Below are 21,918 nucleotides of genomic sequence, written 5' to 3'. Positions count from 1 at the left end.
CGCTGGAGCCTATCCCAGCTGTCAACGGGCAGGAGGCGGGGTACACCCTGAACTGGTTCCCAGCCAATCGCAGGGCACATCGAGACAAACAGCCGCACTCACAATAACACCTATGGGCAATTTAGAGCGTCCAATTAATGTTGTTTTTGTGATGTGGGAAGAAACCGGAGTGCCTGGAGGAAACGCATGCAGGCACGGCGAGAACATGCAAACTCCACACAGGCAGGTCCGGGATCGAACCCGGGACCTCAGAACTGCGCAGCGTGCCGCTCATTATTAAACAACCATACTAATACAAAATGTGCATGTGACGTGCATCCTCACATTCGACACTGTAGTATCTGTGACTTTGACCGTTTAAGAGGAGGATCCCGGCCTGGTGAGTGATGTGTGCGAATGAGAGTTTAGTTAGCCGTTGTTAGCTCAGGTTAGCACGTCATTAGCCCGTCGGTCGGTTTGAAGACGATCAAAAGGTTTTGTGTCAATAATAATAATCCTGCATCCAATGTATACATAATTGACAAAATTCCAATCCAATTTTATTCCTAATGATATTTTAGCATCGTTTCAAATCGCAGTTTCATACATTTGTGAACGGGATGAGCACTGCGCGACGTTCCGACGCGCCCCCCCCCCCCCCGTGGCACCGCAGGTAAACAGCGCTTATGAACCTAAAAGGCGCGATTCCTCTTCTTAGAGTGCAAACACTGCCTCCGTGTCTCCCCGACGCGGAAGTGCGCTCAAGCGTTGTGGAATTAAACGCCGGGTGCGCCGCTCGCATTTGCGCTTCCCGGCCGTACCTGTCGGAAAACCCCCGGCTGAGGAGCCGACTTCCCACTCCCACACGTGCGCGTCTCTCTCTCTGTGGGCCACTTGTGAACATAGCGAAAGGGAAGGGAAGAAGAAGAAGAAGCTTGGCCTAATAATTGCTTTGTTTTAACGCGAGACGATCTCGGATATTAAATCAATACAAAGTCGCCGTCCAGAGAAAAACATGCATCTCAAAATGTTGTGCTTTTGTTTAGATGGTGGGGAATGGGGAAAAGATCACATTTCTTTATTTTTGGGGGTTGTTCAAACGGTGCATGATGCTACAGTGGCTTAAGGTAATATAAAATATATACATTTTATGAATTTAACCCGTCTTATTTTTTTATGAGCACGTAGTCCTACTACACTACTGTATTTTAATGAAATTTAACTTGAATTTGAACAAATTAAAATGAAATTTAATGAAACCGTTAGAGCAGTACTTGGAGAGCTTTTACGTAGAAAGTTTCAGAACCTCCCGGTCTCGACGAAGACGAAGCGTTTGCGGTCACGTAGCTGGGAAAAAAAAAAAAGTATCCGAGTAGTTTTGAGACAGAAACTGCAGTTGTGTCCCATCACTCCAAATTGTGCTGGTGTCATCTTTATGTTCTTCGCTCCTCCTCTGCACCGAGATCAATTTAGCCTTGCTGGTTAAGTGCTGACTCAGCCTTGGGCTTCCAGTCCATTTAGGACCATCTTCTTGGGACTTCGGAGAAGACACGGTTGATTACAGCGGTGGGAGTCGCGCCTCTCGAAATCTGCGGACCGCCGACGTGGGGTCTGCAATTTGTTATTTGCGGTCCTTTAAAAAAAGGGGGGAATAGTGGAGTGCGGTCTCTGACTTCATCAAAAAAAGCTGTGATGCACTCACAAGTACATCTCGGCAATGAGTAAAGTCATTTCAAAAAGAAAGACATTTTTTTTCGTGAATACATAAAGTCCTAATTTCCAATATAATAAAATGAGCATACCGTTAGATTTTTCAAACTCGCTTGTGGTTGAACTGACTGTAGTGCGGTGTTGCCTCGAGATCCGCCTGATCCGACTTTTGAGTTTTTCCCCGTTCGGTTTGACTGAACTCAGCAAGCCGGTTTGGCAGTTTGAAATTCTTAAATACGGTCCCGCGGTGAAAGTCACTGATGGTACACACGGCTGACGGACTTTTGGTGCAGGCGGCGTGGGATCGATTCCCGCTCAGTGATGGTGTTGATATCTGCCCTGCGACTGACTGGCGATCGGTTCAGAGTGTAGTCCGCCTTTCGCCCGAAGCTAGCTGGGATAGGCTCTGGCTCTCCCGTGACCTTTGTGAGGATAAGCGGCTTGATGATGATGATGATGATGGATGGATAGTTTCACATTCATTCACGAGGAACACGCCGGCTACAGCGTGACCAAAGCACTTGCATTGGCACGACACACATTTATCCACTTCCCAGTACAAAACCCATCTGACCTCTGACCCTTCCAAAGACCCGAGCGGGCATCAATCCTCCTCCGCACGCTCACCTTTCCGCGTACGACGGAAGCGGAGCGGGCCCCATAAAGCATTCCGCCGAGGGCTCGGCGTTTACGGCGCCGGGATAAATCACCGCATTCGACACGCCTCCCCGCGTAACCCCTGAGGAGCGCCCCGGCCCGCTGACGCTGGCCCGTTTACCAACTAAGAATCTCTTAACCCGCTCCCCAGATAATCCTTTTTCTTCTATTTTTATTTTTAGATTAGCGAATGATACAATCATCTGACCCGACCCATCATTTATAGATACTTTATTGCCGGCTAGCAGCTAGCTTAAGATTCCTAAATATGCAGTCATATATAAAGTCAGCTTCATAACCCATTACTATTATACTAGAATTCGATTTAGGATAATACTCTCTATGGACATTTCATTAGGTACATCGATCCATCCATTTTCTCTGCCACTTATCCTCACGAGGGTCGCAGGAAGATTGCTCATCCAATTTCTTTCACTGATATTTTTGGTTGTGTTTACAGTGAACCGCATGCATTTGCAAGTTTAACAATTCGCAGATATTTTTTTTTTGGGGGGGGGGGTGAAACAAGTTTAATTTGTTCCATCACCATGCTTGTAACTCAAGTTGTATTTCAAATAATCTTTCCTCACTGAAACGAACAGGAATGTCCTTAATCCGTTCCAAACTCACTAACAGATGCAGTAATAACCTAATCAACAAGAATGTAAAGAGTTATCCATCCATTCATTTTCTTAGCCGCTTATCCTCACAAGTCTCCCGGGCAGTGCTGGAGATTATCCCAGCTGTCAACGGGCAGGAGGCGGGGTACACCCTGAACTGGTTGCCAGCCAATTGCAGGGCACATAGAGACAAACAGCCGCACTCACAATCACACCTAGTGGCAATTTAGAATGTCAAATTAATTTTGCATGATTTTGGAATATGGGAGGAAACCGGAGAACATGCAAACTCCACACAGGGGGGGACGGGATCGAACGCAGAGCGCTACACATTTAACGATAACGAAATCCAGTCAGAAAAAGCTCTCAGTCAAATAAATAAATTTTTCTCCTCCTTTGTCACCGTATGAAAGTGTGAAACTGTTTATCTCACCGTGTAGATGTACCTAATTTTGTGGCCGGCGAGTGTAGTTTATAGAATAGTTGATGAACGCTCTTTCCTGATTTACAAACATATTTGTTTTGCTTAAAAAATATCAACAACTCATGTACATAATAAATGATGATATATTGTCCCGACATTTTTTTGTACCAAAGTACAAGTTGGGAAATAAGATTCAATATTGTGTGATCCAACGACGAAAAAGTTCGCTTGGCGGCGCTCCCGCGCGGCCATCTGCTTCCTGTCGATGGTTGCGGCGTCCGAGCGGTTGCGGCGTACGAGCGCGCACCGATGACTCACCTCGCTGACCCGCGGCCAATCTCGAGGTTCTCAGTCGCCATGTCGGGCTGAGCTCGCCCCGTTTGGGAACAATTAAGTGCACGGTCAGCACCAAAGCGTTGTGCTCGTGCGGGGGAAGTACAAATACTTCAAATACTTAGGCTATTGCTAAGCTATTTGCTTTTCTAATGACGTTTTACTTGTTCTGCCAATATTTGAAAATTAACCCCTACTTTATACTCCTTGCCTTGTTATAATATCTCTAATTGATATCTTTTCATTGTCCGTAGTGCTTATCCTCATCAGAGTCATTGTGTAAAATCAAACAAACGTGCATGTGCAGTTATTGTGACTACATTCTCCTGAAAAGTACACGAAATGGGTTTTAGATGGATTTTGAAAGCAAAAACATACAGAGGCAGCGAAGGCTTTGCGTAACCTCTGCTAACAACCCAGGCTAAACTTAGCTCCTCCCCGACATGCAAAACCCCTTGCCTCTCAATCCAAATGGATCACTTCAACGTGAAGTACTTCATTGACACCAATTGCAGTGGCGCACAAACCAATAACGTTTTCGACTTCCAAGCCATTGCTTGCTTGTATTTTATTTGCTTTGTACTGTGAGCCAAAATTTTACAAACAAACAAACAAACTTTAGATTAGCCACAACATCTGCCTAGCATCCCAAATAATAACATGATAATAATAATTAATGACATAGCTCAACAGTTTTGAGTATAGACAAGTAAACAGTGATCTGCAATGATATAGCACTAATGACAAATTATTACATTATAGACACGTTTTGCAGCAACGGTGTATTCATTGCATGCGTTTTACTGCGCTGGCAAACAAACAAACAAATAAACAAACAAACAAAAAAGCCTTGCGGAGATGTCATAACCAAACTCTTTTGGTGTGTGTTGGGCACGATGAAGGGTGCAGAGCAGAGCGAGAGATGGCGCTAAAAAAGAAAAGGAGGAATTGGCTGAGAAAGAAGTGGGGTGGAGGGTGCGGGGGGAGGGAACGTGGGGGGGGGGGGGCTCCGTCGCAAGGACAAGTGCACATAATATGCTGCAGTAATATGTGCTGAATACAAAGCAGATGACAGAGGGAAGAGGACACACGCGGCTCACTGTTACTATTTGTTTGTCGTCCTCGCTGATGTTTGACGGGACCGCAGTGTAAATGCAAGAGAGGTGGGGGGGGGGGTAGGTGGGGAGGGGGCTTGTGAATACCGCAGCGCTGATAAGACTGTGACGTTATACGCCGGCGTATGTGTCAAAGAGTTGAGTCATTCAGGGAACCTCTGAAAAATGCTGTGATTTCAAAATAGCAGGGAGCAGGTGTTTGTGTACCATCTGATTCCCGCCCATCGTAAAATTGAGATTATTTACCACTGTATCACTTTGTAACGCGTCCTATATTTTTCCAGAAATGTGAGCAGCCGACCCATAATTTGAGTTTGGGATTTTGCAAAACGGCGTACGCGTGGATTCCGGTGGCAACAAAAATAATGGCGGCGACGCAAAATTCGGGCACTTTTGATGCAATTCTGGCATTTTCACTTAGGGGTGTGCTCACTTTTGTTGCCAGCTGTCCAAACATGAATGGCTTTTTGTTTTGAGGTGAGAGTACATTTATATGAGCGGTACATTGACTACCTTGTAGCAGCTACATGTAATTTCTTCAGTGTAGTATCGTCATCTCTTTTAAGTACCGTGATACATACAGCAGACACCTAATATATAATATAATATGTCCCCTCACAACTATCCGAGCGCGTTTCGGGATTTTTGTGTACAAACAAACCGGAGACGTTAAGGCAAAGCGATCTTGGCGGACTGCGGCGATGAGGGGAAAGGGGAACCGCGAGTGCCAAACGCAATCTGTCAGCGACGTCATCCCGACAATCTCATTTCGACTTGAACGCCGGTCGTTACTGCTCGGGCCGAGGCCCGCTTCAGGAAAACTGGGAATTCACAACGCTCTTTCTTTTCTTTCGCAAGGAAGCGTCGCAATTGGGAGTTATAAATGACTCCGAGCCACAGATATCATTCATAATTGAAAGTGTGTGGGGAGGAGATGAATTCGGTGCACTTTTCTCAGGTTCACCGCTCGTCCACTAGGCACGCGAGACGTCCTCAAGGAACCCGCCTCTTTCTTTTTTTCTCGATATTTCACTTTTATTTTAATCTCCTCTCGATTTTGACTTTACTCTTTTGCATGCGTTGTGCTACGACGCACCGGTCAGCGACGCTAACAATGGCGGTAAGCCAAGCGAAGGATATTCCGGCGACTTTGAGAGTTTCCGAGCGACGGGCGCCGTTCGCCCCCAAAATAACTGCGCAGTTGGCCCGTCCCTCGTCCAAATCGAGCTGCGAACGTTCCACATTATGCGTCTCCTAAACGATCATCGCGGCAATGTCGTGCCATTTCTGCTGACTCCGCAGTTTACCGTTAGCGGCCATCTTTTCACTGCATGAATATAAACTTGCTAAAAAAAATGGCGTCGTTTGCGTGTTGTTTACGTGCAAAAAACAAATAAAAACAGACCAGAAAGCTCCAAGTTATTAGCTGTTAAAGTTCCACAAGGCAGTTGGTGGAAATATGATACAATCATCATGTCTGCATTTAATTTACACATCATTTATTACACTTTTGAATATGTTTGTACTGGAGTGGGGGGGGCATTCCTGTCGGATCAAATCAGACAATGACAAAGTCTGACAGACATCAGCTGCAAGAGCAGTGAATTGTTCCACCTGTCGTGATGCGTCACCTGCAGAAATAGTTTGACAAAGATACATAATTTTTTAGAACAATTCGCTGAAATTGGATCACTTCACTTTTTTTTTTTTTTAGAAGATTTTGGAGCTTAAAAAAGTTTAAATGAGAAGCTCACAGAAATAACACTGCTTTTGTTGTATTCCTTTTTTTTTGTTCCAAGAAAATATTAATAATAATCCTCAAAATTATCCTATTTCAATCCCAACAAATGTGCGTGTCCGTCAAGGTCGCCCCATTTTGACATGTTCTCGGCATCTCATAATTCGGCTCCTCCACATGCAAAGCGGTCAGTCGACTGCAGCTGCAACGGAACACTGTTCGGCTCAGTCCCGTCCTTGGTGCCTGAACGCAGCGGTTGCCATGGCGACCGAGAGCCAGGCAGCGGTGGGGAGTTGGGGGGTGGGGGGTGGGGGCGGCGACGTAGGGCTGGGGGTGCTGCGTGTAATACTGTAATGATAAAGCTCTTCTGGATGGTGCCGCAGTAAACACAGCACCGCAAGGGTCCCGTTAAGAAAGAGCGCGGTGCGCCGCGCAAATCGGCGGCGACCATCTCGACGTGGATATATCGCACCCCCCCCACCCCATACAGGCCCCCCACCTTTCCAAAACCTCCCTTTTGTTGTCCCCCCCCCCCCATTCCTCCTCATTGCGGCCACCCTCGCTCGCACGGGATTGGCGAGAAGCACGCCATTGTCTCCCTGTCTCCATCCCCTTCCCCTCCATTCTTTCACTCCGACCGTCCAAACCCCATCAACGCTCCATCCTCTTCCTCTCACAGCCCCCCCCCCCACTACTCTACCCCCCCCCCCGCCTCTCACACACTTCACGCTCCCTCTATTTTTTCCCCCCTCTCTCTCTGACTCTCAACCTTTTAAATTTATGTTGATGATCTCTCTGAATCTAATTTGAGAGTCTGGCGAGCGCGGGAGACTCCATCGGGCCTTGAAGGTCATTCCGGCTGCAGGTGTCGCACGCGCCGGGCTTTACTACCGAGAATTGAGCGCATTATAGGCTTCACCTCGCCGCCGTTGCCGCATCGTACCCTCACGGCGGGGATGCGCGAGATAAATAAGCACGACAGATTGCAACCCCTCCTTTTTATCGTTCCACACTTTCTTTCCAATGCGGCACTCGCGTGCGCGGTGGACCGCTCGGCCGTCGTTTTGTCTGGCTCGCGTCCCGAGTTTTGTCCACAGCAAAGTTCGAATGCGCCAAGAGTGAAATTGGCGTGGAAATGTCTCACGCCGACTCCGTGGCGGGCGTGCGCACGTTTTTGGACCTGTTGGTGCTTTGGTGACACTTACAGGTGATGCTGGGGAAATTAGCAGGGATGAAGGACTCATGCCCACCCGTAATGGCAACGACTCCCCCCTCTGGGCCGGTTCTTCGCATGTGTCCTCGCTTCACATCCGCCTTAACGTCTGACCGCATCATTTTTTTTTTTTTTAGATCGGCGCATGTGCGGCATTCCGAGCCCACGGCGCTGATAGCTGCACACACGCCATCCCACACGCTCCTCGTTCGCCCGTTGTGAACAATCGAGGACGCCGGGTGCAGGCCCGGCCGCCAGGCGCTCGCCTTCGAGCCCCACCTAAGGGCCTGGCTCCGGAGGGGGGACCTGGTGACCCGTGTCCGGTTCAAGGGAAACCAAGATCGTATTTTTGTAGTCATCATAGGGGGTTTTGGAATCGTACTTTGTCTGGTCCCTCACCTTTGACCTGACAATTTAGCTCCTAGAATCATCGGGACACACAAAACCCTCCACCGCGATAAGGGGACGGCTCGAGGAGGCGAAAGGGAAGTCCGGGTATCCCTGCTGAAGCTACTTCCCCCGCGACCCGACCCGGAAACGCAGTAGATAATAGATGGATGGATGGATTACCATGCCAATTTTGTATTTTTCTCTTGGTAATCCAGCGATTGGGATCTCTGGTGCAGTGTTCAGTGAAATATGATCTTCATATTTAAATGTTGGGGTGTGCTTGGAGGGGTCGGCTACTCAGACATGTGCGCTGGATTTGAGCATACACCACATTTCATTAAGAAATCCACACTTGAAGCTCCTGTTCTGCAGCGTGACGGTCCTGCATTGGATGCTCCGTAGCCTCCCTCCCATGGGGAGCGTAGATAAGGCAGCACTGTACTCTGGCAGCAATTACCGCATCAAGTCTTTTTGAATATGTCGTCCCAAGTGTGGCGCGGTTACCTTTGGGCAATTTAGGTACCCTTCCTCAGATCTGTGCCTGTCTTTGAGGTTTATGGACTATTCAATTGACTTCATGCCTTAACATGCGCTGTGAACTGGGGGAAATTATATCGACGGGTGTACGCTTTTTTATTATTAACATTTTATTCCAGTGAGTAACTTTAAATACCAAAATGAGAGAAACTTATAATTTCGCAGTGGTTTGGTTTCAGTTTTTTTTTCCAGAGCGGTACATATATAACATATACTGATACGTTTATGTAAATATAATAAATTGCTGATGTTGCTTTGTGTGCTATAAAAAGCATTTTGGCTTGCTACGGCGTACCAATGGCGCTGTGTTAAAATTAGATCAAAGGCGCTGCATTCTTCCCAATCACTTTTTCGCTCAGCTTTGCAAAATAAAAAAAAAATAAAATACAAAAGAATAATGCATTTAAACAAGCCCCAGGAACGTGCCCTCAACTTTTAATTTTTCAACATTCCCCGCAAAAACCTGCAGTGGAACGCCCATTTAAATACATAAAAGGACGCACACATAAAGACATTAACATTTAGTGAATATATTTGCGCCGACTCTGCTTTGTTAAATTATTATTTGCCTTCTGTCCCCCATTTGACTTTCTATATCCAAACATCTCAATTTTTTTCACTTTTTCCAAGCCTTTACTTTATGTGTGTGTGGGTTTTTTTTTTTTATATTTGGCTCCACGCTCCCTTTTTATTATCCTGCATTTTGTCCCCCGTCAACTTTCTCCTTCATGCATCTCCAAGCGAGCGTCGTCTGGTCTCCCTCCCACCTGCCCACCCCCTCCTGCGCCTCCACCTGCGTAGCACCGCACAGCGCACAAGACGCCACTGTAGCCCTGCCACCGTGTTCTCTTTTGTGCGTTACTGTAGCTTGGCCGCAGTTCTTCTCCTTTGTGCGCGAGTTGAGCCCGCTCTCCCGAGGATTCGGTGGGATTTGCTACAGAAAAGTAATGCTCTGTAATTAGCAGAAAGCTGTGTTATTTTGGGCGTGACTTGAAAAGCCTTTATTTTATTTTACTGTATATTAATAGCAGTTGTGGCGGCGGAAGTGCGGCGCACTCAGAGTTTATGCAAACGCGGGAACGCTCGCACTGCGGTACGACCGCGTAACTTTTTTGCGCAATTCGTCATCAAGTTTGACAATTTGCAGATTTTTTTGTTTTGTTTAGGGGTGGGTAAGAGATACAAGTTTAATCTGTTCGTTCACCGTGCTCATAACTCAAGTTATATTTCAAATCATCTTTCCTCACTGAAACGCATAGGAATTTCATTAATCCGTTCCAAAGTCACTCACAGACGCAGTAATAACATAATCAACAATAATGTAAAGAGTTATCCATCCATCCATCCATCCATCCATCCATCCATCCATCCATCCATCCATCCATCCATCCATTTTCTTAGCCGCTTATCCTCACAAGGGTCCCGGGCATTGCTGGAGTCTATCCTAGCTGTCAACGAGCAGGAGTCGGGGTACACCCTGAGCTGGTTGCTGGCCAATCACAGGGCACATCTATCTATCTATCTATCTATCTATCTATATCTATCTATCTATCTATCTATCTATCTATCTATCTATCTATCTATCTATCTATCTATCTATCTATCTATCTATCTATCTATCTATCTATCTATCTATCTATCTATCTATCTATCTATCTACGCCTGTGACGTTCAGTGACGGGTCTTGACATTTCCACCGAGGGGGTGTACTCACTTTTGTTGCCGGCACTTTTCGACGTGAATGTCTTGTGTGTTGTTATTTTGACGGGAACCTCTTTTTGCACCCCCCCCCCCAAAAAAAAAAAAAACGGTAGAATTTCTTGTGGCATTTGCGCTAAGACGATACGTGGCTAGTTGTAAGAAAATAAGACGGTAGCGGTTCTGGCTGATACCGATTCTTTTCCTTCCGCTTGGCCTCGTTTGCACGTGTGAAATTTGCAGCCAATGGAGACGCATCACGAGCGGGTCCCGGCGGTGCTATCTTGCTTCCCCGAGACACACCGGGCGTGGGGTGGGGGGGTGGGGGGGGTGATTGAGAAGCTTGTGTGTGTGTGTGTGCCCATTTGGGCGATAGAGGGGGAGAGCACTGCAGCAATATGAGAAAGTAGGTCAGACACAGCAGAGGAGAAAAGAGGTACAGGAAAGAGATGGAGAGGGAAAAGGAAGCAGAATTCTTTCGGGTTACAGAAGTGGAGTACATGCGTGTATTGTGGTGTACTCGGAGTAATGCGTGCATGAATGCGGCCCTTGTGCCGCCTCCACAATGGACTTCTCCACATGAACCCCCGCAGGCCTGACTTACCGGACATCTACCGACTCTCCTTCCGTGTCACCTCTCCTTTTTTTTTTTTTTGGGAGAGAGGGGTGGGGGGGGGGGCAGACGACGCTTAGCTCATGTGTCTATTAGCTATCCGATGAATGCAAGTGAAATCGCGTATGTCCCTTTGAAGGAAGGAAGTTTTGCTCTGGGTATTACATAAGTGCACGATGTCAAAAATACACAGTGGCACGCACAATACACTCAGGGCACTCAGGCTCCTTATATATATGGACCTCCACTCAAGTATGAATTACCTTTTTCTCTTTTTGCTCTTTGAGCCATGTCTGCGTTTTATTATTTATTTGACGAAGCACGAAGTATACTGCGCCTATAAATACGCGCCGCGGCCCCCGCCGGGACGGAGCGCGCCAGGGGGAAAAGATTGCGCGCTAACCTCCGGGATTGATTCATTGACAATCGCTCGGGTAGAGAGAATAGAAAGCGGTTCGCGCCGAAAATCGCCCTCGTGAGTGATGGGAGAAGCCGCCGTGCTCGGGGGTTGGGGACTTTACAGGGGTTCAAATGTGTTAATAAAATGCAGTCAGCGTACAATATTTTCAAATTTCATTCTATTAAAAGCGCTACTTTGACTATTACAACACGTGTGTAGATAGTTTATGGACTTAATGTGTTTTTTTTACGTGAAAATCTTCTGAATAATAACGTATCTAGTCAGTGGCGGGGTTATTCTGCCTCCTTTTCTCTCTCTCTCTCTCTCTCTACTTTCTCGTCCTGTTTCATGAACTCCACCCGGACCACCAGAACTCAGGCAACACCTGCGATGTAATTAAATTAAAGTCCGGAGATTCGACTTATCTCCCGGACAAGTTGAGAGAGTTTAATGCAATATATGCGGACGTCAAGTGAGCTGAGGCCCCCGAATGTCCGCAGGGCGTAACGTGCGTAATATGGACCGTGTAAAATGACAATGATTGTATTGTGATATGGAGCAAAGGGAACATTTTCTCCTTTAGTAATTGAAAACTTTACACGTTTGTAGCCTTTCAGTAAAGCAAAGTTGGTTCTAAAGTCGTGGATACTAGGAAAGTAGTTGGTTATTTCGATCCAGATAGGTGATTTGAGATAAGAGCCTGGCCACGTAATGAATAAAATTCATATCTAAAGGGAACCCTATAGAAACCTCATTTTTTTCTGGCTATTTGCAGCAGAGATTATGAATTATCCTCATTGGTCACTAATATGCTGGTTTCTCTTCCCAGTATGTGGCGTTTGGCTCCCTCTTCTTCATCCTCATCTCCATCTCCACTTTCTGCATGGAGACGCACGAGGCCTTCAACACCATCCTCAACAAGACCGAGAACGTGACGAATGGCAACACCACGCGCGAGGAGATCGTCTACGAGGTGGTGACCGACAGCTGGCTGACGTACGTGGAGGGCGTGTGCGTCATCTGGTTCACCATCGAGGTCCTCCTGCGAGTCATCTTCTGCCCCGACAAGGTCGAGTTCTTCAAAAGCACGCTGAACATCATCGACTTTGTGGCCATCCTGCCCTTCTACCTGGAGGTGGGCTTGAGCGGTCTCTCCTCCAAAGCCGCCAAGGATGTCCTGGGATTCCTCCGCGTGGTGCGATTCGTCCGCATCCTCCGGATCTTCAAGCTGACCCGTCACTTCGTGGGTCTGCGAGTCCTCGGCCACACCCTCCGCGCTAGCACCAACGAGTTCCTCCTGCTCATCATCTTCTTAGCCCTCGGCGTCCTCATCTTCGCCACGATGATCTACTACGCCGAGAGGATCGGCGCGCACCCGGACGACCCGGCGGCCAACGCCCACACCAACTTCAAGAATATCCCCATCGGTTTCTGGTGGGCCGTGGTGACCATGACCACGTTGGGCTACGGAGATATGTACCCGGAGACGTGGTCGGGGATGCTGGTGGGGGCTCTGTGCGCCTTGGCCGGCGTGCTGACCATCGCTATGCCCGTCCCGGTCATCGTCAACAACTTCGGCATGTACTACTCTCTGGCCATGGCCAAACAAAAGTTGCCCAAAAAGAAGAACAAACACATACCGAGGGCGCCTCAGCCGGGCTCGCCCAACTACTGCAAGCCAGACGCCCTGGCCATGGCTACAGCCTCGCCGCAAAGGCTCTTGGGAAATGTCCTAGGTGGAGTGATGGGCTCCGGAGGCCTAGGGGGCGACTGTCCCCTTGCCCAAGAAGAAATTATAGAGATCAACAGAGGTGAGCCGTTTCATTTTTCCCCTTTGGGCCGTTTTGCGGGTCTCCGGTGCCACCGACGACGGGACTAACGCCTTTACAGGCAGGGAACACGGGATGACGCGGGTTGGAGGGGTTCAAATTGGGCTTTTCCAAAGCAAGGCCCGTTCTCGGGTCATCATGGGGTTCTTCCAAGCCGCGACAACGAGGCGCTCTAACGAAGCCTCGGTATACAGACTGGCTGTCAAGTCAGGCTATTTGTTTATTTATGTATTTATGTATTTATTCATTTTTTTAATTTACTCATTTATGTTGCTATTTATGTATGTAGCTATTTATTTAGCTATTTATTTATTTATTGTTTAAAAAATACAACAAACAAAGAGGTAATTAGTAATAATAATGTTATTTAGTAACATTAATTATAATGTAAAATATTTTTGCCCACTCGAGAGGTGGGCACGTCATCAAGATGTGACGCATAGTAAATTCTCGATCCACCCTGGAGAAATCAGCAGGCGCTTCGGCGCTCATGTGTAATTTATCGCCAAGCGCGAGGTCCACGCTCGCAAACAATATGTAATGGCAAGGGGCGGGGGGGGTGGGGGGGGGAAAGTGAACTCAATCTATTAAAACAGCTTAATGTCTTTCAAATTGCGCCGACTTTGCATATTTTCCCCGTGATGTCACCAATAAAACCAGGAAGGGAGGTAATTTGGCTCTCGGTTTGCTTTTTAACACGTCGGCGTACGTTTAATGCATCGCGTTTGGTCACCAGGGAGCTAAAAAATATTGCCCCTGTCAGCAGTTTTACGACATTTCGCCTGCGTTGCTTTCCTGTACTTCATCAAAAAAAAAAAAAAAAAAAAATCTTGTTTCCCTATTTATGAGTTATTAAGACAGGATGTTGTGATTGTTGTTGTCATTTCTGATCATTTCGGTTGAATGTGAACGCTTCAGTCGTGTGTGTGTGATTTTTTTTCAGTTGTGCCTGAGAGGTTAGAGGGTCTTTCAGAAGTGTGTGTGTGCGCGCTAATTGAGTGTTTTCACCAGTAATTGTGAGCGTTTCAGCAGTGTGTATGCATGTAAGAACATTTCAGCTGTGTGTGATGAGTTTTTGAGTAGTTTCTGTGACAAATAATCCTGAGTACTCTTTTTACTGTACAGTCATTGTTGGATTTCTGTTATAATCTTGTTATTATTGTGTAATAACATTTAAAAAAAAAATAACAACCCTGCTGATATCTAATTTGAAATGTAGCGTAATGTGTTTTCCGCGTCAGCACCTCGGTTGCGATTACCCACGGCGCCGTTCCCTGTGCAGATTCCAAGCAGAACGGCGACGCGGCCTCGGCCGCCCTGGCCAACGAAGACTGCCCCACCATCGACCAGGTGCTGAGCCCGGACGAGAGGAGCCCCATCGGGCGGGTTCCGACCCGGGAACGCTACCAGCAGGACCGCGCCTGCTTCCTGCTTAACACCAGGGAATTCCGAGCCACAGATGGAAACGTGCGGAAAGGTACGTACGGGAACGGCTGACCCAGACGTGTTGTGTTTATGTTCAGGAAACATTTAGACGCGGCGCTTCGGACAGGAGGCCGCAGCATTTGGCTCCGGTCACAAACTCACATACACACTCAGCTCTTGTGCTCTGCTGTTGTCCGTTAGCGCCTTTTTTCGCCCATCCACGTTACCCGCGCGTCGTCGGCGCTCGGTTTCGCCGACCCGCGTCCGAGCTCGTAAAGCTTCTGTGCGTCTCCTTGATTTGATTGCTTTGTTTCTTCTGATTTGACTCGCTCCATCTCTCCACGGTGTCCGTCCCGTGCGTTTGGTGCGTGCGCACTGCAGCATCCATCCATGCTCATGAAACAGTCTTTCTCTGTCTTCTGGACTCAGACAGTTGACCATGCATTAATTTACTTCTCGTCACTTCTGTTTCTCTTTCTCTCTTTCCTGCCTCCTTCTTATTGTCCTTTTTTTAATTTTCGCCCTTTATTTTGGCATTTTACCCGAACCCTAACCCTTCCTCCGCATTTCCCTTCCTCCTTCCCCCGGGATAAACCCATGCCCCCCCCCATACGCCATCCCCTTATGTCCTTTGTGCCACATCGACCCTCCCACTCCACCCCACCCAACCCCTCCCTTCCCCCTTTTAATTTCTGCCATCGGACGCATCGTCTCTGCGCTCACCCCAACGCCTTCTTCCATCCATCCGCTCATCGCAATCAAACCACCGCTGCCGCCAACCTGCACCCGAACACTCCCTCACGCTCCCTCCAAACTTTTCAACACCCCCCACCTTGTTGACGACAAACTAGAGGCAGCAGCCCTGGCGCCCAGCCCAGACTCCCCTCTGACTGAGGATTGGTATAAGATGGAAGGGTCTCTGTTACAGCAGGACCTCAATGCAAACTCCACCTCCTCCTGGATCAAACCGTAGACCAGAGGTAACCATGCAAGATAAAAATTAAAAGAATATCAACAGTGTAAAAAGTAAAAACAGGTTTGGCTTCAAGTGTCCACGAAAACTCCCATCCGGCTTTCCGTCGTGTAGCGCGCTATTGCAGTGATGTCAACTACAGCAGCAGCAGGAGCACAGCTCGAATACAAACTGCACGCTTGTAAATCACAAAAACGCACTCACTAGTTTTGTCCGTCCCACCCCCCGTCCCCCCCCCCTCCGCCCCGCCATCCTCCGACCCACCCGTGTTTGCAAATGCGCAGCGTCTTGAGCTGAGGTTCGGGCCCACCCGGACAAACGAGCTATCTCCGTATGAAACCGAACCTCGGCCCAATCTCATAGCGGCTTTGCTCTCCTTACGAACGGCACCGGAACAGTACAGCCATTGTTTTTGTTATGTTTTCAATACATAATACAGCGCAGGTTTGTGATCACGTGTTTGTTTATGTCTAAAGCTTCAAATGTGCGTACAGTCGTGCATGGGCGTAGGTGGCAGTGGGGGAACATGGCCGCTTTCAAATAGTTTTAATTAACGAGGTTAGGGTTTGAAAATCAATATGATAATTTTTTGGCTTTAATGGAGGATGAAGTACAATAGAAAGTATTCACATTTGAAAGGCTAAAATCATAGCAGGTTCAAAATTTTCCGCTTGAATTTCAGTTTTTTTTGTGTTTGCAATGCTACCAAAAACAAGATTATATAGTTTGCCGTAAACCCAAAGTAAGATTTTTTTTTTCCAAGATGTGAGCCGCCCGTCAGACGATTCTTGCCTGTCTTGTTTTATGAGCAAAATTTCCAAAATAATCACGAGCGCGATATGTCGGCCGTAGCTCGTTCGACCCGTGAATTCTCATTCTCGGTTCAAGTTCCGTGTAAATTCAAACACAAAACAAAGACAATTGCACGTTGTGTGTTTAACCAAACCGCGTTAACGTCGTTTAAGAAACGTCTCCTAGCTTAATGCTGACACGCAACGCGAAACAACATAGACAGTGTGCTGTCCTCACGTTACCATGTGAAGCTAGACAGCCAGCGAACTTATAAAGAAACTCCGTACCCAAGGCGTTCTTTTCTCGCTTTTATGGAGGTCTCTTGTGGTAAATGAGTTAATAAATGTAACTGAAAGATACAGAAAAATATACAATACACCGTGCACTGCTAACTATCTTATTTATGCTAAACACAACAATAGCTGCATCAACGATCACCCGTTTACATCGAAATTGCAAATAAAACGTAATTGTGACCTCAACCTAATGTCTGTGCACATACAATACTTACAAAGATGAAAGTTTCGCAAGGTTCAGACGTTTAGAACACATTCAGCGTAGGTTTAATGTTCACCATGCTCATATTTTCACTTACGATAAGCCAAAGATCCTCTACAAAAAACAGAGCACTCACTACACATAGAAACTGAATGATCCTCGCGGTCGTGAGGCGTCACTCTGACGCCTTTTCTTTTAAAAAATTTAACTCGTCGCATCATGAAATAAACATATTTTTAACTTTTTAACTAACATATTTATCTTGTGAAGTATACAAATCTTTTACCTAAAGACATGACAGACAGGCTAAAGAAACTAGCATAGATGGCATGATAGCTATTACCCGTTGAGCAAAGGATCTTTCAATTGATGTGTGAATATCTGAACAAATATGCACATGTGTATATTCTTTATCCTCAGCACAAAACAACTCTTACTGCGACTTACTGCGCTCTATTTCATCGACCACGATGGAGAAAAGCCGTTAATTGTGCGATGATGCTTAAAAGTTGGGCTATTCTTGAAAACTATGTGCCCCCGCTACTCCCCCTACTGCTTCAGAAATAATGGCCACGCCTCTGCAGCCAAGTTGTGCTGCGAACAAGTATTTGATACGGGAAAATACGGGAAACCGCCGTTGACGTTGTTGTCGTCTGACGTCCTTCTGTTGTTGTTGTTGTTGTTGTCTCTCCCTTCAGGTTGTGTCATATCACGCGTGTGTATGTGGGCTCTTTCATTCCTTCACGTGACACAACCACACACACACACACCACACACACACACACACACTGTCTCAATGCCGTCCGACTGTCGTGTTCGTGTTGTCGTGTGTGGCTTACTTTTGGTTCTTACTCCATTTTTGTTTCCCGACAATGTGTTTAGCGATGTGACTCCCCTCCGCCCCCCCCTGCGGGCCTCAGCCTCGGGAAAAACGCCCAGCGATATTTGCGCATTCAAAACAAACAATTTTTTCGTCCGCACAGTCGCAAAAATTCGATTCAGAAATGTTTATGGAAGAAAAACGCACCCTCACAAGAACATATGTTATAGAGACAAAAGTATCGGGACACCTGCGAATGACAAATACGGCAAAAGTCTTGTTTGGATGACTTTTTTGTACGCTATGGAAATATTTCGCTGGACAATACATGACCCAAAACAGCTTGGGTGGTACATTTATTATTTTTTGGGCCTGGCTGGATTAAAACCAAGGGTTGGCCCTGGGGTGGCCATATACAGTTTTTTTGGTGGTGGTGGGGGGGGGGTCACTGGCCCCCAATAGAACCACCACTGCACTAAAAACTGACGAATTTTATTTTAAACAAATTTCAATCACAAAAATCACATTTTAAGACTGTGCAAGTAGTGGAAAAACACATAAAATTGGTATCATTGATCTAGTCCAACCCTTGATTGTTTAATTGTGTCCCAAGATTTTTGTCCATATAACGTATGATCCATCAATCTCTCCATATGCATCGCGTTGTTTAAAAGTGCAATTTTCCGAGGCCCGAGGTCGGCGAGGGTAAAGGGGAGGCGTTTAAGGTCAAAGGTTATAGTACTTCTGGAAACGCCGCCGCGCTGCCAACAATCTGAGTGCACTTAACGCAAGCGCTCAGCTTTTGTGCTTTATGACCTTCATCAATCAGGCTCCCGCTGTCATCATCATCATCACGTAGAAGATGGAACATGGCGGCGCTGGCGCGCGACGCTTCAGAAATACTATTCTCAAGACCGTGCGACCGCGCTTTCGGGTGCCAAGTGTAGCTCAAAGCGTCGGGACTCTTTGCTTCCTCTACTGCCAGGTTGAAAGAAATGTGGTGAAATACAGCTGGGAGCTACACTTGGTAACTCAAAGACTTTGCACATACAGTCCAAGATTAGAAACACCAGACAGGTATAATTAAATTTAAAAAAAAAAAAAAAAAAAGGTAAGCAGTACGTCTCAGACAATGCTACACTTTTGAATGATTCTCATGTCAAACAATAAAATAAGTGAAAATAAATCCCTCTTTAAAACAAATCAGGATTCGGTAACACCAAATTCGATAATGGTCACCAATTTTATTTATTTTTTTTTTTTTTTATCTTCAAGGAGTTCAGAAAAATAAAAGTACAGCACAGTGAACCCCTTGCTAATCGCGGTGCCACGTTAGCGGACTTCCCGTATTTGCTATGCTGACGTCCATGGTGATGAATCACATGATTGATCGAATCTGATTTTGCTAAAATTCCCTTTTCAAATCATATCAAAGTAATTGAAGTTTACTGTCAAACTAAAAACAATGAAATCTGCACTTTGTGTTTTTAAAACAAGCACACAATGTTGCCTTAATCTCCGCCATCTTAATGTTAACGAATAACGCTACAGATGAGGTAACGACTCGCAACCACCTTGAGGCGTTCTAATGCTTTAAGCAACACCTCTGAACACAAATGGTACAGCAACACATGTAGATGGAGAATATAACAATGCTCACAGTCACATATTATTTATCCTCTGTAAAGAAAATGACTATTATTGGCTCTTAGTCAGTCACTTTCACTAGTGGTGAAACTCTTCTTCGTTTGTGTATGCATGACGTGCTTATGCTGGCCCCCAGTGGCCAATTCACATCCACTAGAAGGAGGTGCAATGAATTAATTATGACATAACTCTTTACATGGCACGGTGGATCAGCCGGAAAGTGTTTGCCTCACAGTTCTGAGGTACCGGATTCAATCCCGGACCCGCCTGTGTGGAGTTTGCATGTTCTCCCCGTGCCTGCATGGGTCTTCTCTGGGCACTCTGCCCAAACCCCCCCCCCCCAAAAAAAAAACCATGCAACATTAATTGGACACTCTAAATTGCCCCTAGGTGTGATTGTGAGTGCAGCTGTTTGTCTCCATGTGCCCTGTGGTTGGCTAGCAACCAGTTCAGGGTGTACCCTGCCTCCTGCCCATTGACAGATGTGATAGGCTCCAGCGCTCCTCGGGACCCTTGTGAGGATAAGCGGCTATAAAATGGATGGATGGATGGATGGATAACTCTACGTTCTTGTTGATTAGGTTATTACAGCATGTGTTTGTGAGTTTGGAACGGATTAAGGACATTCCTGTTTGTTTTAGTGCGGAAAGACGATTTGAAATATAACTTAATTGTTGTAATTAAGTAATAATTAAAACATAATTAAATGAAGTATTTAAATAACTAAGTTATAATAATTAATTCGAATTAATAATACAAGCTTGGTTATGGAACAGATTAAACACATATCTCTTACCCACCCCCTCCCCAAAAAAATGAAAGAAAAATCTGCGAATTGCAAATGCAGGGGTTCACTGTAAACGCAACCAAAAATAACTGTGAAATTTTTTTTTTTGTGAGCAATCTTCCCGTTTTTAAAAAGGGATTTCAAGTTCTTCTTGTTTCTTTCCTAGATAAACGCTTAAGGTGTCTTTGCCAATTTTTTATTTTTTTTTCCTTACATGTTCTTTGAATTTTGATTGTGGGCCAGCTGGCTTCCTGTGATTTCAACGCAATACGTGCATGGCTAATTTTATATTTATAGTTATTACGGTTCCTACGGAGACCTTCTACGACAAGAACCTCCACCTTATTAATTCTCTCTGTTCAGTATTTTTCCTTTCTCTCTGCTTCTTTATGATTTGTGGACAAGTTGTGTTTCATTTGAGTTCCCGTTTGTGTGATTTATTTTCTTTTGTCGTCTTTTTGTTCGTTTTCATGTGGATTTTTATTGGACTTTGCTAAGTTGTATTCATATTTTGGTTTTTGGTGTCGTTTACTATCTGGTGTTACTCTTGAGTTGTGTGCTGCCCAGTTTCGTTGACCCCGTGTCCCTTTTTGAGATTTAACAGCACTTTTCATAGACAAATATAGCAGGGGGAAAAAAAAAGCACTTTAGGACATTTTGCCAACAAATTCAGAGTAATTGTATCATAATCGTACATATATTTTTTTTGGGGGGGGGCAATACCACATTGATATGTTCTATATTACAGTATAATTGACTACTAATAATTTTTTATATTGTTGTCTTGTTATTAATGGACTCTGTAGTGATAAATTATTAATTAACGGACAATTTTTATTATGGGTCATTTTAGCAGTCCAAACATTTTCTTTGGGGGTGTAAATAATCCATATTTCAAAGTGATAACACTTGTCTCCATTATCATACCACCTCATCCTGACGTACTGCAAATATGACCTTTTCTGAGCCAGATTTAGTTCATTACAGCAATAATTAGCGATATACTCGCTAAGGTGGAGGAAAACTTACCGACCTTCACACAAAAATTGTGTGAAAATATTCCGTTTTGACACTTGAAATATTTGAAATTTGATCGGGTCGTACCCAAGCGGTGCAAAAATTAAACAGTGTAACGCGAACAGTACATCTGTTCATGTATATAAACAACTCCGATCAGTAATGCTAGCATAACGGACGTATCATTTGGCTTTGGAGAGTCTGCTCGGATTATTTGCAGTCTTTTTGTGCTCCGTTGTCCATCAACGTCACCCCTGGCGATTAACACTCATTCTTCCATCCCATCTCCAGGCCGCCACTGCACTGCGAGTGTATCTTAAAGTCTGACCGTAGGTAGGTACACGCACTCCTCTTCTTCGCGTAAAGTGCTGTGTGACTGCGGCTTGAGCCCGACGCGACAATGTCCACATTTTATTATTTTTATTATTATTTATTTTTTTAGTAAAGATGAGTCGACTGTGACAGACTGCATTGGCCGAGATACACGACGAGCATTTTTTGTTGTCGTTTTTCTATGGTCACTGCACAATGCTTTTACAATGTACATACATAAAAAAACAAAAAAATATGGAAGGATCATTTTGTTGTCCGAATTTAAATTGGCGATAATCGACAATGCAATATTGTATCTTTTGGAAAGATTTATGTATGTATACATGTATATCATCGACGCATACATGACTTCTCATCCAATCACACTTGA

At 45.6% G+C, this 21,918-nt stretch overlaps 1 protein-coding gene across 6 annotated transcripts in view; it reads left to right on the top strand.

Annotated features, from left to right (window-relative positions):
- The window catches only part of kcnc3b (potassium voltage-gated channel, Shaw-related subfamily, member 3b), a 30,650-nt gene that overhangs the window by 6,876 nt on the left and 1,856 nt on the right, over positions 1-21,918 (top strand). Inside the window, exons 3-5 of one of the 6 annotated variants that reach the window (XM_061810456.1) lie at positions 12,257-13,163; positions 13,218-13,245; positions 14,627-14,737. In XM_061810456.1, coding sequence (XP_061666440.1) covers positions 12,257-13,163; positions 13,218-13,245; positions 14,627-14,737 — 1,046 coding nt within the window. Of the gene's footprint in view, positions 1-12,256; positions 13,246-14,538; positions 14,738-15,532; positions 15,655-17,642; positions 17,664-21,918 lie in introns of those variants that run through there. The other 5 variants (XM_061810451.1, XM_061810454.1, XM_061810453.1 and 2 more) reach the window with 5 other exon arrangements.

Source organism: Syngnathoides biaculeatus, chromosome 22 (genome assembly GCF_019802595.1).
Source record: "Syngnathoides biaculeatus isolate LvHL_M chromosome 22, ASM1980259v1, whole genome shotgun sequence".
NCBI lineage: Eukaryota > Metazoa > Chordata > Actinopteri > Syngnathiformes > Syngnathidae > Syngnathoides > Syngnathoides biaculeatus.
This window is presented reverse-complemented; position numbering and strand designations above follow the sequence as displayed.